We start from the raw sequence: 15477 nt of genomic DNA, 5'->3' as shown, positions 1-15477 counted from the left end.
ATGAATATGAACTTGAGCACGCTCCGGGAGAGTGCGCAGGACAGGAAGACCTGGCGTGCTATGGTCCATGGGGTCACGAAGAGTCGGACACGACTGAACGACTGAACAACAACAATTTGTCCGGCAAGTGCCTCTCTGCAAAACAAGCAGGGTTTTTTGCAGAGATAGTCAGAGATTTGGAAAATTGCAAGGCAGGCCCATGACATTTCAGAGTCCAAGGTGCAATTTCAAATGGAAGGTTTCTGTCCAAGCCTTACTGAAACAAATGGGTAATGCTCAGGATAAATTTCCTAGTAGATTGTGCTTTCTGTTTTTGTCTTCTGGTGCCCATAGTCTGCCACAGAAGGTGGCTGCTTCACCTTGCCTCATGGCAGGGCCACCTCTGGGTGACCGAATTAAAGACTTCACACAAAAGTAGTAGCACAATACCTTTAGCAGGAAAGTCACAAAGTAATAAGCTAGTAAGATTTGCTGGTAAAGGTCATACTGGAGGCCTATCTGCAATGTATGACAGGGTTAAGTCCTAGCATGGTGATCCAGGAAGTTCTTTGCAAACTCATTAAATTAGTTTGTGGGAAGTGAATGAGATTTCAGGTTGTACAAAAGGTTATTGGGACATAGAAGCAACAGCTGCTGTGCCTTATACTGCAGTCACATATTGCTGTAGGATCTTCCAGGCATTTTCTTCCCCCTCCCATTGTTGTTGTTAATATTTGTTTATGCTACTGTTTGGATTTTTTCTAACACTTAACATGGTTGCCTGCATTTTGGTCTGCTTTAAATTAAATTCCTAATCCTAACCTTAAAAGTTCTGAATTTCAAAACTAAAAATTCCTATTCTGTCCTGGATTAATATAAATTGGAGGGAATAGGTGTAAGAGCATGGTGATATAAGGCATAAAGACAAATAAGAATAAGGGCAATTTAGGAATTCTACAAGTAAACTGAAAAGAGGAAAGATGTATTAACTGTATGTGAATACAGTGAGGTTTGGAGTATACAAATAAAAATGTGTAAGTTGGAACCACAGGAGAACTCATTCATACTTTTTTTTTTTTTTACATGCAATTTGTTTGATCTTCAAACAACAGAGACTTTTGTGGTTCTAATCTGAACAAATTACTTCTATAGCACTTTACATTTTCTAAAGCTCTTTAGAATTCTTATTTCTCTTATCCTGACAACAACCCTTTGAGGGGAGGTTAGGATGTCAGTGAGCTGTCAAAAGCCACATATAGCCAAGGTCAGGAGACCTGGGTTCAAACCTCTATTCAACCATGAAGCTCACTACATGATATTAGAACACTCACTCAGATCCAATTTGTACGTCGTAACAACCCACAGTTAACAACCCATGGATTCAACCCCTGGGATGTCTGTCCCCCAACAACCGAGAGTTCTGGGTTTGGATGTCACAATAAACAACTAGGGATGGAGCGTCCCTGGGTTGTTTACTGTAGTAGGGGCATGTAGGCGTGTCGGGAGGGGGGACCAGCATGCATACTTGCTCCTGTTTGTCTTCTCAACAACCCATGGTTTGTTAATTGTGGATTGTTATGATGTTTGAAGTGGGCCTCTGTCTCTGCCTAAACTACCTCACAGTGATGTTGTGAGGAATGGTGGAATGAACATTACTCTAAGATCCTTGGAAGAAGAGTAGGATAAAAATGTAATAATACTTAATGGCTGAGCGAGTATTTGGTTCTTGGTTCCTGATGTTTAATATTTTATCCACTAAATGATGTTTACAATTTTACATCCTTTGCTTTCCAATTTGGTATATTCAGACAGCCTACGAAGTTCAAGCATCTGGTTCAAAGTACTAAGGTGCGATATACTAGCAAACTCCTCACTCTACACTAAATCTTGTTGGTTACAGTGGCTGTATTTGGATGTCACACCAAACTATAGTTTAGCAAGCTGTGAATGAGCCTAGCTCCTCCACCCCTGTGCAGTTGGAAGAGCTTGGAAGCGTTTGCTTCTGATTAACTACAGCTTGCTGTGTTGTACCAAACTGAAACTGTGGTTAATCTTAGCTACAATAAGCTTAAACAAACCAGCTTTATAAAGCCATGCTTTGAAGTTGGTTTGTTTGAAACTAACCATAGTTAAGATTAACCATTGTTTTGTCCAGTTCAGATGACATGGCAAGCTATGGTTCATCAAAAGCAGGAGCCAAAGCTTCCAAACACCTCTTCGAGGCTGCACTGGAGGCCACGGTAGCACGTGAGCCTGGGGGGAGGCTAGGTTTGTTCATGCTTCATTAAACCATAGTTTACTACAACTTCCAAATGCCGTAAGTAAGGTTATCTGTGCAATAGGATACTATCAACTATCAATCATGCAACAAGAATTTAGAACCTAACTCTCTTTAAGTTTTGATTATGAATCAGACCAAAGTTTTCATTAGAAAACTTCTCTTTAGAAGTTCAATTCAGGTGGTTCTGAATTAGGAAGCAAAGCAGTTGGGATACAAGGAACAGTACAATAGGTTCTGGATACCAAACAGCAGTTCTTCATGCCACCACTTTTGAAGCTGAAGGGACTTCCAAAAACAGTTTGTGACATGGCAAAGCGGAGTGCTATTTACATGGGGAAGTCATATTCTGGTTGGCACGCCTCGAGCTATTGGTTATGCCTCAAGAAGCTCTTTGGATCTCAGCCAGAATGCACACTTCAGACTAATCTTACATTTTCTGTGCCCATGAAAACTATGTGTACACAAATATACACAACACGCTAGGCAAACAATCACCTAGCTATGTTGGAAAGGAGAAGAGTAGTTACTGAAAATGTGCTCCAGCACCTAAAGAGACAGTCTTTATTTATTATTACCTTTTCAGCTCATGGGATGGAATCATTCGTTCTGATTAACAATCCCTCTCCCACCCCCAGCAAAGATTCCAATGTCACTCTCAATTCTGGCTACTGCTACATAGGCAAACTGCTAAGCACATAAATACAACGTTACAGCCCTATTCAACAGTCACAAAATCCACCTGTTATTAACATTCCACCTGTTACCTGTGTTTCAAAGACGCTACAAATGCCTTGCAATAACCTGCAGCTTGATATATGCTATTTCATTTCACAGCATCAGCTAGCCCTATTTCATCCATGATTTATTCTAACCCATGTGCCAGCATTTGAATCAAAATTCTCAGTTAACCCCAGTTAAGTAGCAAAGCATTAATTTTACTTGTACGTATCAATATGGCTAGGATTCTATATCCAACTGATCCTTCAATAATCATAAGGATAATAATGATTAAAACAAACAAACTGAGACACCCACCCAGTATTCTACCATTGCCTGTTGCCTTGGTAATCCACACGCGCTCGGGAACTCGCTGATTATCGGTGAATGGGAATTGCATTGTTCACACCGCAGTGCCTCTGCTATGTTAATGTGAGATAATGGCAGCCAGAAGAATCCTTTTGTTCCCAGCCTTGCTGTTTATTCATAGTGCCTGGAGGTCAGCAATTGCTACAACAATCAGGAAAGGAGCCACTGAAACAGATTCCACTTCTGGCTCTCTCTCTCTTTTTCTTTTTCGCCTCCAAGACAAGAGAGAGAGGAAGAAGAAAAGGCTCTGCACAGAAACAAGGGAACTGAAGGATGATCTATGGGGAGAGTGAATTAGAGAAGGTACAGCAGGCAGCATGAATAAAGGGTTCGATGGGCTTGCACTTCTTGAGACTGTAGAACCAGCTAACATGCATGCTCAAAGACTGGCAAAAATAGCTTCCATTTAAAAAGACAGTCAGAGACAGACAGACAGACAGACAGTTTACTTAGTGTTTTCTAAAATACACACACACAGAATTTACTTTCAATTAATTTTAATAGCTTACCAGTTTACAGTTTAGCTATGTAAATATAGATGAATAGCACAAGTGCTGAATAGACACGAATTTTTATTGGAACCATTGCTTTCCCAACATTTATTTATTATCACATTTCTAATTGTATTTATTTACATATCTGTTGAACTCCTATTCTGCTCTTTCTGCCCATTCAGGGTGATACACATGGGGACTATTCCTTTCTGGAGCCTCGTGTGGCGCAGAGTGGTAGGTGGCAGTATTGCAACCGAAACTCTCCCCACGACCTGAGTTCGATCCCAGCGGAAGCTGGGTCTCGGATAGCCGGCTCAGGTCGACTTGGCCTTCCATCCTTCCGAGGTCAGCAAAATGAGTACCCAGCTTGCTGGGGGAAAGGTAGTCATGACTGGGGAAGGCAATGGCAAACCACCCCGCTACAGTCTGCCATGAAAACGCCAGCAAAAGCAGCGTCCCTCTAGGGCTCAGTAATGACCCAGTACTTGCCCAGGAGGAACCTTTCCTATTCCTTTCTATCTTTACAACAAGTCTGTGAGGTGGGCTGAGCTCAAAGGGTGTGATTGGCCCAAGGTCACCCTATGACCTTCATGGCTGAATAGGGATTTAATCTCCTGCATCCAAGTGTAATACATGTTTCGCTAGGGCAGGGGTAGGCACACATGGCCCACAGGCCACGTGTGGCCCCTGCTGCCCCTCTCCAGTATGGCCGCTACCACCCATTTTTTCTTTTTAAACAATGGGGAAAGTTGTGGTTTGCCACCTAACTTTGGCAGCAAAGCACTATGGAGGCTTAGAACTGACAAATTTAGCTTGTTTTTCTCCTCCTCTTTTTTGTGGCATGGGGCTGGTGATGGGGGGCCCACGGCAGGTCTGGGGAGACTGCCTGAAGTTGCCCACCCCTGCACTAGGGGTTAAAGCAACTCCCCTATGAGGAAAGGTTACAATATTTGGGGCTGTTTAGCTTAGAAAAGTGGTGAGTAAGTGGGAACAAGACAGAGGTACACAAAATTAAGCATGGTGTGGATAAGAATATGTTTTCCTCCCTCTTGCATAATACTAGAACCCAGGGTCATCCCATGAAGCTGAGCGGTGGGAGATTCAGGACAGATAAAAGGAAGTATTTCTTCACACAGCACATAGTCAAACTATGGAATTCGCTACTACAACATGTAGTGATGGCCACCAATACAGGACAGCTTTAAAAGGGGATTAGACAAATTCACGGAGGATAGGGCTATGAAAGGTTGCTAGTCATGATGGCTTTGTATTACCTCCAGAACTGGGGCAGTACGCCTCTCAATGCCAGTGGCTGGGGGAAAGGAGTAGGGGGATACTATTGCATTAATGTCCTGCTTGTGAGCTTTCCATCAGGGCATCTGGTTGGCCACTGTGGAACAGAATGCTGAGCTAGACAGGGCCTTTTGGTCTGACCCCGCATGACTTTTCTTATGTAGCTCTTGGAACGGAACAACTTGGTGTATGTTCCATATGCTACCTCCAGTACCAGAGGCAGTATGCCTGTGTACATCAGCTGCTGAGAGACATGGGTGGGAGGGTGCTGTTGCACTCGTGTCCTGCTTGTGGGTTCCTGGTCGACAGCTGGTTGGCCACTGTGTGAACAGAGGGCTGGACTAGATGGACCCTTGATCTGATCCAGCAGAGCTCTTCTTATGTTCTTATGATTGATGCATTTCATTTCTCATCCTGATTTTAAAATTAAGGGCACGGATAGTGCTTTGTCTGCTTGTAAGACATATTCCTTACTAGTTCTTTAGCTAAGCAACCACAGAATTCTGTTTCTATAGTAAACAAGAATTTGAACTGTTTTTGTGGGTATATATGCTGTTGCTGCTGAATACTATTTATAGGCAAAGAGTGACAGGTTGAGTCACACTAACACAGTACTTATAACCAGACTAACAGAGTAATCACAATTCTTGCAAAACTAGTTAAACTTCTTTGGAGTGGTTAAAAATAAAATAAAATAGCATGTAAAAGGATATATCTGATAAATGTTTACACAGCCAATGTGGCTAACAGGCTAGTCCACTGTAGCTTGTTTGTGTTGGTGTAGCTGGTGTAGTGTAGTGGCTAACAGACTGAGCTATAATATAATGTAATAAATGAATGAGCTATGAATTTAAAAGGCCCTGGTCTTGAATTTTGCCTCTGCCATGAACTCAATAAGGTGGCCTTAGGCAAGTCACCATCTCTCACTCTCAATCTCCCATCTGTACATTAGGATAACAATACTGATCTAACTTGCAGATTTGTTGTATGGATTACAAAGAGCTAACATATGTGAGGCTGTTTGAACATTTGAACGTGTTATATAAATGTTAAATATTGTGATTTCACTTGATAAAATAAGCTATATTAATTTTTTTAACCCCCAAGAGCAAATTTCATGGTGGGGAGATGATGGAAATGATCTCATGAGTTATTGGCATTCTTCACGCTTTAAAAGCCTGAACTCTACGGTTCAGGTCAGGGTCTGACCTGAAGTTTCAGGGTATCCAGGAAAAGAACTAAACTCTCAGTGTGAAGAGACAGAAGCAAAGGGGCAGGCGTTTCTGCTTGGATTAAGTGCTTTTGCTATTAGTTCCTACCCCATGTGCATCAGGTTCCAAGACACCATGTATAGCCAGACTATGACCCTGTCCCACCAAGTGCCATTCCCAGCAGGCTCTACCCCTTAACTCACGAGCTCCATCTCCTGAGTTAGAGCCCTCAGGAAACCTGGCAACTCTATCAAAGCCTGCTCTCCACTATGATCAGCACCTTAGATTCATGTAGATCTCACATTCAGATAATGTGGGATCTTCCGGTTCAACTATTATATTCTATGCATGGGGAGGGCTTGTTCAGTTCTGAGACCTGCTGTTGATCTCATTGTATGCCTAGCTGAACAGGCCCTGAGAGCCTGTTCCTGTGAAGGAGCTCCAAGGCTAGATTCATGTTACCATTTTCTCCTGACTGCAAATTACTTACTGCCCTCACAACAGAAGACCTGTTCAAGTGTTCAAGAGAATGTGTGAGGGTTCAAATTGGGTACTGGGATGGGCATGCTGGCCCGGCCCCTACATCTCCAGGCATGCTGGTTCCCTCCACCCCATCCCCCAACTTCAGTATAGACCTTGTCCTGTTGAACTAGTAAGGTGTGAAAGGGAATTTTACTGCCATTTGATGCATGGTCATGGACCCTGATTGTCAGGAGCGCCCTGGCGGCCTCTTTCAGTAGACTCCAATAGCCAACTCAAGACACAGATGAAAGGATTCTTTTCAAAGCTTTAATCCTTTTACAACTTAATGACTCTTTCAGATGCTAATCACCAGCGACTAAGCAAGGAACAGCAGAGTAGCCTATGCTCCAGGTTAGGCAGTTGGTCCCCGTTTGAAGGAGAATCACGGGAAGACCCTGAACTTATGGGCTAGGGAGAGTTCCTCCCTCTTTCCCTTGGGTCCTCGGGACGCGACCGTTGTTTGCGCGCCAAACGAGCACTATGCCTCCTTTCTGCGCCCTCCAGCTGTCGTTGCTCCCGGCGTCGGCATCAAGCGTCCAGCAAGCCCCCCTCCCGCACTCTCTTGCTGCCAGGGTCACTATCTATCTCAGGAATGCTGGCAGGAGGAACCTCTGCCAGCTGCTGTGCCTGTGAGAGATGAGCGCGCTCCTCTCCCATGGATTGCTGTTCCTCCTCAGACTCAGAATTGCTCTGGGGTTCTATCGGCTCAGTTTCTACCCTGACACTGATAAAATGGGAGATAAATTGGAAGGGAAAAATGACTCAAAAGTTTTCGAGCTTGATGGGGAGAGATAGCCAGTTTAGGTAATGCAAACAGTTGGCATATTCTGCAATAAACAGGGTTTCTGGAACTGAGTTTATAGTTCCACAACTTTAAATGTTTTGAACAATATGCGGCCCTGGCTATAACAAAAGTATTCCAAATTGAGGATTGTGAAGCCTTTTCTTGCTGATAGCTTTAGAAAACAAATTAGACAAATACATGCTAACTGGAGCAAGCTTTAATGTACACAGACAGAGGGCACTACCAATGAGAAGGCATTGTGCAGCTATTCCATCTTTTCTTCCTTAATGGATTATCTATGATATGAGAAAAGGAGGAAGAAATGGTGGGAAAACATAGGAGGGGTATGAGTTGAAGACGACAATGCCTAGACCCCCTGTAAAATTCCATGAATGAGGCAGGGTGATGGCACTATAAAAGCCTTGTCTGGAAGCACCCAGTATACCTCTGAATCCCAGAAATTGGGGACAGATAACAAGGAAAAGCCTCACTCATGAGCACCTAGAAAGAAGCATTTAACTGGCAGGTGCTAGGAAAAGAATGCTGGATTACTTCTGATCTGACCCAGCAACAAGACAGGTTTTATATATTTACGTAGGTCGTTTGGTTTTTCATTTTAAATGTTTGGGGAATTTCTCCAATGTTTCACATAAATTTACTTTGTAATTTAAAATGTACACCCTCTCCTGACAATTGTTTCTCTCTTCTTGCTAGCATATGTTATATAGTTGAAAATCATCAACATGCTTCCTCATCATCTTCTCTCAGCTGCAACATTATGCACTCAGCTCCTTCAGCTTTTTTTCCTATGAAGAAAGCCTCTTCACTTTCTAGAATCTAGGCCTTTTGTCATCTTTTAGGCTCCTCCTATGAATCCTTTCCATAGTCATCTTTTAAAAAACACCTATGTCCAGTTCTGGATATAGAACAAAAACTTTTAAAACTTGCTTTTTAAAACAAAAACACCGCTTGAATTCTATACAGACCTTTACTGCAAGTAGCGTTATATTTTAGTCTCCAAGTTCACTTTGTTATCTCTTAGCCATTGATTCTTATGTGACATCTTTCTTCTTTAGGAAGCCCTGAAATTACTAAGTAGGGTAATCTCCAGTTTACTTTTTATAAACTATGCCCTTTCCCTTACGGAACCTAAGTATTTATTACAAGTGTATGCCTGTCCAAAAGCCATTCACAAAGTTAAAGAGTAACAGGTACTGCCACAGCTGAATTATTTTTTAATTACATGACGTACAAATAGTGCTGATCCAAATGTTCTCCAAGTTTGATTTTCACCTCAAAAATGGTGATTTCACGGGAACTCCCTCCCAAGCACTTAATTGTACCTCCTTTGTGGCTATTTACAGCCACATTCTCTCCTTTATTGCTGCTTCAATGCCACTTTTTCTTCATTTGATTTCTCCTCAAGTGATCCCAGCCAACTGAGAATCATGTACTTGGTATGATGACAACATCAACACTTCAGGTAGCCAATTAGATTTAGCTATATGCTGATGTCACTAAAGAGACCATTAGAAAAAGAGTCATGCTTCCTGTACTGGCTGCATGGACGATCCTAGAAAATGACGTATGAATCGAATAGTGTCTCATGACCTTTCACAATGATAGCTGAAAAAACACCGGACAGGTGATTCTGATGAAGGTTTTTGAAGGAACTGCAGCTCCAAGGATTATATTTATATTGAATCATAGCCAGAATGTAATATAAATTTAAAAAAAAACTATCATGAGCTAATATTGGGAAGGCATTACCATTCCAATTTATTTGATATTTGGGTACAGGGTAGCTCTGGATTCTTTAACAGTTTGTAATGTGTCCATGGTTACTAGGAAGATTTCTACTTCTGAATGGTTCCATTTTTAAAAAAGAAATTGCTGGCCTGGATAAACTGACTGAAATATGAAAAGGAAGCACAAGCTATGGATCCCCAGGATGCTGTGAGCAAGTGGAATAATTTTATTAGAGACCAGTCCTATGAGCATCTAGCCCAAATGATGGTGGGCTCCTATCTCATTGAATAGAATCATAGGGTTGGAAGGGGCCTACAACACCATCGAGTCCAACCCCTGCTCAATGCAGGAAGCCTGATTCCCAGGCGGTCTCCCATCCAAGTACCCTGCTTAGCTTACGAGATCAGACGAGATCAGGTGCGTCCAGCCCATCCATGCAAAGCCTTGTTAGGCTATTGTCAGCAGGGTGGTAGGAGTGACAGTGGCTTTTTTAGCCTCTCTGTTCTCCTTAAGAGCACTTTTCATTAGACAGGCTTCTGAGATCATCTAACTTGCTCTCTCTGCCAGGGACAGGGGCTAAGAGACCTTTGGATCCAGCAGATTCATGGCCTCTCCTCTTGTCGCCCACTGACCCACCTCAACACTCCTCTTTCCTCCATTCCTATGGTTGGAGTCCCAAATTCGGGAGAGGGAGATGCCATGGAGATTTCCGCAGCAGCTGAGGGGTTTGCTGGGGGGGAGTAGGATGGGGAGTGCCACAATCAGATCTCCTCCTCCAAGTTCAGAGGTCTGTCCGCATCCTACGGCCCTCAAATGCTATCTAGGGGTCTTAGGATTGCTGTGTTAATTACTGAAATTCTGATTGCAAATATATACCATTGGAATGCCATATTTTCATTATCCATTAATTAGAATTTAAGTTGAAATAATTTTAAAGTTGTTCATTAACATAAATACAACCCCCAAAAGTAATCTGAACATGAAATACAACTATAACCACAAATGGGACAACATTTTACACATAATGGTCATACATACAATGTAAATTTAGCTTATAAATTACAGTTATGAATTATGAGTTACAGTTGTATTTTTGGTTCATGTTTTTTTTCTGTAATTTAAAAAAATACTTATTATATTCTGGCTATGAACCAATGAATCTCATCATCTTGGGGGTTCTTCCTTTGGAGCAAGAAACAAAGAAAAAAGAAAAGCAAGAGAAATAGCAAAATCCCTTCCGTCTCCTTAAAGCTTGTAAAGAACACCCAAGTGCTATTTGAGAAGAACTGCATTGATATCAAATAATGTTAATAACGCTAATTAATAATAAAGCTCCATCCACCTAATTGAATTAGTAGTTAATTTGATCTTCAGTTTAATTTTATGAAACCTCTGGAATCAAATCACTTGTATTTTTTTAAAGCTTCATCTCTTCATTTAATCAATTTTGATTGCTCTAAGAAACTGTTCTAATACAACCACTGGCTGTAAGGAAATTGCTATTTAATTAATATTGAAGGCGAAATTTGGGATGATAGAAGATAAAAAGGAGCCAAAAAAGACTTGCGATAACAAAACGTTGAAAAGAGCAGCTGTGTGTTTGCAGACATTGTTATTGACACTGCAAAGCATTAACATGTGCTATACAAGCTGCAACAAGCACCTTAACAAGTGTACAGTGCAAGGAACAGTTCTCAGTGACTACAAAGGGAGCTGTTCCTGTTTAAATCAGGACCAAGTTTGACATGCATATGAAAACAACCTCTGCCTTGTTTAAATGACAATGAGTGAAACCTGAATTTCATCAAAAAATTAAGCTGTAATTATTTGCTACCAATTAATCCCACATGGTTTCTTAAATATGTTAAACTAGACTATGCTTTCCCCAAATGTATGATACTAGAATCTATCCTTTTGTTAATCCCCCTATTACTCATGCATGGAAAGAGCAAGATAAATTGCGAGAGCTGATATAGTGCAGCAGTTAGGAGTGTGAACCGTGCACCAGGGGTCTCTGGTTCAAAAATCCTACCTCAGCCACAACCTCTGTAGACGGCCTTAGGCAACCCACTACATGCCCAGCCTCACATCTACAAACTGGCTGGTTGTAGGGATTACTTAGATAATGTATGGGAATTGCTTTAAACACTTCAAATGTGCAATACAAATGAGAGGTATAAATTCAAAAGCTTCCTTTTTCACCTTCTGGAATACCTTTACTATCAAGCTGAAAAAATAAATAGAAGAATATACTGGTCACCATCCACTGAAATTAATGCATACGTCTGCAGCAGCGCATGCACACCTGTTTTCACGTCTGTTTCCCCTTCTCCAGCTTGCTACATTGATCTGTAAACCACCTTTTAAATTATTCTGAGTTTTAACAGTGGTTGGTGGGGTTCTACCTTTGAGCTAATCCCCAAAAGCTAACAATACTCCTTTGTAAATACAGTAAGTTATCTTAAGAGAGAACCAGAAGTTTCATCTTCTAAGCACCTGCCTCCAAATTTAAATATACACTTTAGTAAAGGACAATAAAATACTTGGGAATTATAGCAATAACAACTGGTATATTTACCCTGAACTGTAGCAGTTCTATAACTATATGCTGCTATCTTACATCTTAGAAACCACATCCTTGTTGTACCATTTTCATCAGAAATTTTACTGCATAAGCATTATATTTTAGATGCTGTCTACTTTTAAGTAGTTCCCCCTTCCATGTGTATAACGAATGCATGGAGGTGGACATGAGACCATGTCCACCAGTCCTATCCCCAACATGACTACACCTACCAATGCAGCCCCTAATGTTCTTGATTGCATGGAGAGCTGTACAAGCATAGGTCACACTTTCAGATGGTGTGCCCCATTTGCACCGGGGTGGGGTCAATAAGCAAAGCAATGTCAGGGGCAGGCTAGCAGGCACTGTCCCAATTCCTCTTGTTATACATGCATGTGTAAGAACCTGTGAACAGGGGCACTGTTAAGTAAACACTGACTGATTTAGAAACTCAGAGCGCCATCTGACTAGCTCCCCATGTTTAGAACAGTGTGTGCCACAGAAGCTAGCAAAGCTCCTCCTCTCCCCCTTTCCTGGATCATAGCTACACTAGGCTGCTACCACTACATGGCCAGCTATGCAGCAATGGCTGTAAAACACCATGGCGAGGCCTTTGACACCTAATCTCCTGGGAACATCCAGCAACAGATTCTTTTCCAGTGTGTAGACTATTCTAGAATATCTAGTTTGGACTGAATGTACAAAATATGGTGAAAATAGACTTTCCCAGATGAATTCCGTGTGAGTGTATTCCATCATTTTCCATATGCCGATGAATGCTGGCAACATTTAGGTGACTGTCAACATTTGTTGACATATTCCTGAGCTTTCAAACATTCATAAAATTTGCCTGAGATAATCAGTATTATCACATGAATATCACTCTGTACATTCACTGTAACGTGCTGATGTTTGCAGAGTACTAAACAGTACATTTTTCAGAACTGGGGCTTGGTTTATACAAATGCTACCCAGATTAATAGAACATGGGGATATCATTTCCTCTTGACCTAGCCCATGGCCCTCTGTTCTCCTGCCGCACATATCTGTAGCATATTTATTACATTTTATGTTCATGTAATCTCCTGCTTGCCTGCCTGCTTCTGACCACTTCTCCATGTGTTCTTTGTCTTAGGGCTACCATCAACTGTTATAGCAAAAGAAGGATCCCCTTGTTTTCACCCCGGACAACTATGTCTTTCCTGTAACTTCTGATAGGCATTTGAGTGTATAAGAACATGCGACAGAAATGCCCATGGGAGCCTGTGTCCTTGCTTATGTTCTTTCATTAAGCAACCCAAATGTAACAGAAAGGAAAGGGGCAAAAGGCTAGAGAGCAGAAAAGGGGGACAAAACTCTGATCAATCAACTACAGTTGTGAGGGTAAGATCACAGACAATAATCCTCAGTAAAAAGCTTGTAAGAACAGAGGGATTTTTATGAGTTTGGTTAAGTGACTTTCATGACAATGTGAGCTATATTAAAGTGGTATTTAGGGGAAGGAACCTTTTCTGCCTTAGGGTATAACTGTGCCATTTAATGCAGAGGGATAATAAGGTTAAGCACACAGAGGAATAGTAGATCATCAAATAAAAGGGGGGGAGTTGGATATATGGCAGAAGTCTAACTGAAGGGTGGAGCTGGAGTAGGAAATAAGGGAGAAAGAAGCGAAACACAAGAAAGGTAGATTGTAGTGTTAGTGAGCAGAGTGGCCAAAACCATCAAGCTACCAGCTCCTTTGAGCAGAGCACTGGATGGCAAGTGGGAGCTGAGAATGCTGTAAACCTTCTCAGCCCATTTCTGCTTCCTTTGGTAGGGGAGAGCCCTTATTCTCTGTTGGGGCATCACATGGAGCAGCCATGAGTAAGGAGTAGGGGTAAATCACACTGTCCAGTTCCCAAACTGTTTGGGTTCATCTGCTGGATTCCCCATGCCACCTACCTCACTCCAAGCTGTCCATTCAGTGCCGCCACTCCCCCTCCCCGCCCCCAGCCAAAAGCATGACTGGCAAGTTCCTCAGACACAGCATATTTTTCCAAAATACCTAACCTGGCTGCTTGTTTGCCCAAAAGATGGGGCAGAGAGTGGGAAAGAGTGTGACAAGTAGATATCCACTCAGAAATTACCTGAGTTTTTTTTCCCGGGGGGGGGGGATATCTCAGATAATTACCCTTCTCCCCTGCCTCCCTCCCCACCCCGCTACAAACTAATGAAGTGGCTTCCCTCCATTAACTTGCATAGGCTGTGGGCAGGGAGGAAACCCTGCAGGGGTGAAGCTAGCAATTCTTCTCTAGCTTGGAATTCAATTCAAGCTGGTGAAGAATTTGGGGGCTTGTATAGTTGCCAGCATCTCTAGTGACAAGGTGCAAGTTCTTGGATCCACTCTCTCCTTTCTACAACCATCCTTGTATTGATGTAACCTTAGTGTCAAACTAATCTCACATAGATATGAAATGTAACAAATATTTACCAGATATGAGGAACTGAGCAATGTGGAATTCAAGAAAATTGTGATTCAAGTTTAATCAGAACTTATACCAATACATTCTAGAAACCACACCAGTGTCTGGTACAAATGTGACAGAATTACAGCTATGCTTCCGATGACACCAGGATTTCTAGAGCTCTATTCCATGAAGGGAAAGCATTTATTAGTAGCAAGCATTCCAATTACACTGTTTCTCCTAGGAACTAATGTTGTGTGTGCTGTTGTGGGGGGAAGTGTTTGTATGGGGCTCACCTGTGTGAAAGAGAGGGTTTCATTGAGCTCATGGAGTTCATGGGTGGCTGCATGGGTAGCTTCCCTGGAGGATCGTTTTGCCGGCTTTTCTGGTGGCGCAGCAGCAAGAGCCGTCCCAGCTCCTCACACCACGATGAGAGCAGGGCTGGAAACAAAACAGAATAAAGGTCATTGGAGGAGAAAGAATATATACAGTAAAAAGAAGAAAAATGAAGGATGGAACAAAAATATAAAATGTGGGGCAATTGCCCAAGCAATCAAACTGATTACGTTGTGTACCTTTTATTTACAAACAAAAGCAAAAGCAAATTCAGTGTGTAAGAGCCTTAATTCTATGTTCAGAATACACTGAACACAAAGAATAGAGTTCAGTAATTGGAGGCCACAGAGCCAGAGCCAGCTCTCTGAAAATTACCAGCTGGCCTGAAATAAGAGAGATGAGTGAAGGGAGCTATGGCTGTGGCAACAGGACTTGCTGGTAGTCTATATGAGGGGGACGCAGGGAATGGGACACGCGGCTACTTCTTCCATCTCCTTCTCAAAGTAGCTGTCCAATAGAAATAGTTGCTTAATTTTTTTTCTCTGCTTAATAAACACCTTTTCAAAAATACTGGATTATTACAGCAAGTTCTGGAATAGCAAAGCATAATGTAGGAATAGGGATGGAAGAACCAGCGATTTTCAAGCTTGCCAAAATTCTCCAAAATGTAAGTCTCAGGCTTGTTTCACCTTGCTCCTGTTTTCATTTTGATCTATTCTTTGGTTCATTCTAAGG

At 42.0% G+C, this 15477-nt stretch overlaps 1 protein-coding gene across 2 annotated transcripts in view; it reads right to left on the bottom strand.

The window, feature by feature from the left end:
• Window positions 1-15477, bottom strand: part of ZMIZ1 (zinc finger MIZ-type containing 1) — a 556702-nt gene that overhangs the window by 86019 nt on the left and 455206 nt on the right. For both annotated transcript variants that reach the window (XM_084845236.1, XM_084845235.1), the window contains one exon: window positions 14703-14847. In XM_084845236.1, the coding sequence (XP_084701362.1) occupies window positions 14703-14847 (145 nt within the window). The remainder of the gene's footprint in view (window positions 1-14702; window positions 14848-15477) is intronic.

The sequence above is a fragment of the Heloderma suspectum genome, chromosome 3 (genome assembly GCF_057233095.1).
Source record: "Heloderma suspectum isolate Gila_16-S chromosome 3, 16-S_ref, whole genome shotgun sequence".
NCBI lineage: Eukaryota > Metazoa > Chordata > Lepidosauria > Squamata > Helodermatidae > Heloderma > Heloderma suspectum.
The sequence above is the reverse complement of the archived record's forward strand: the minus strand, read 5'-3'. Positions and strand labels throughout refer to the sequence as shown.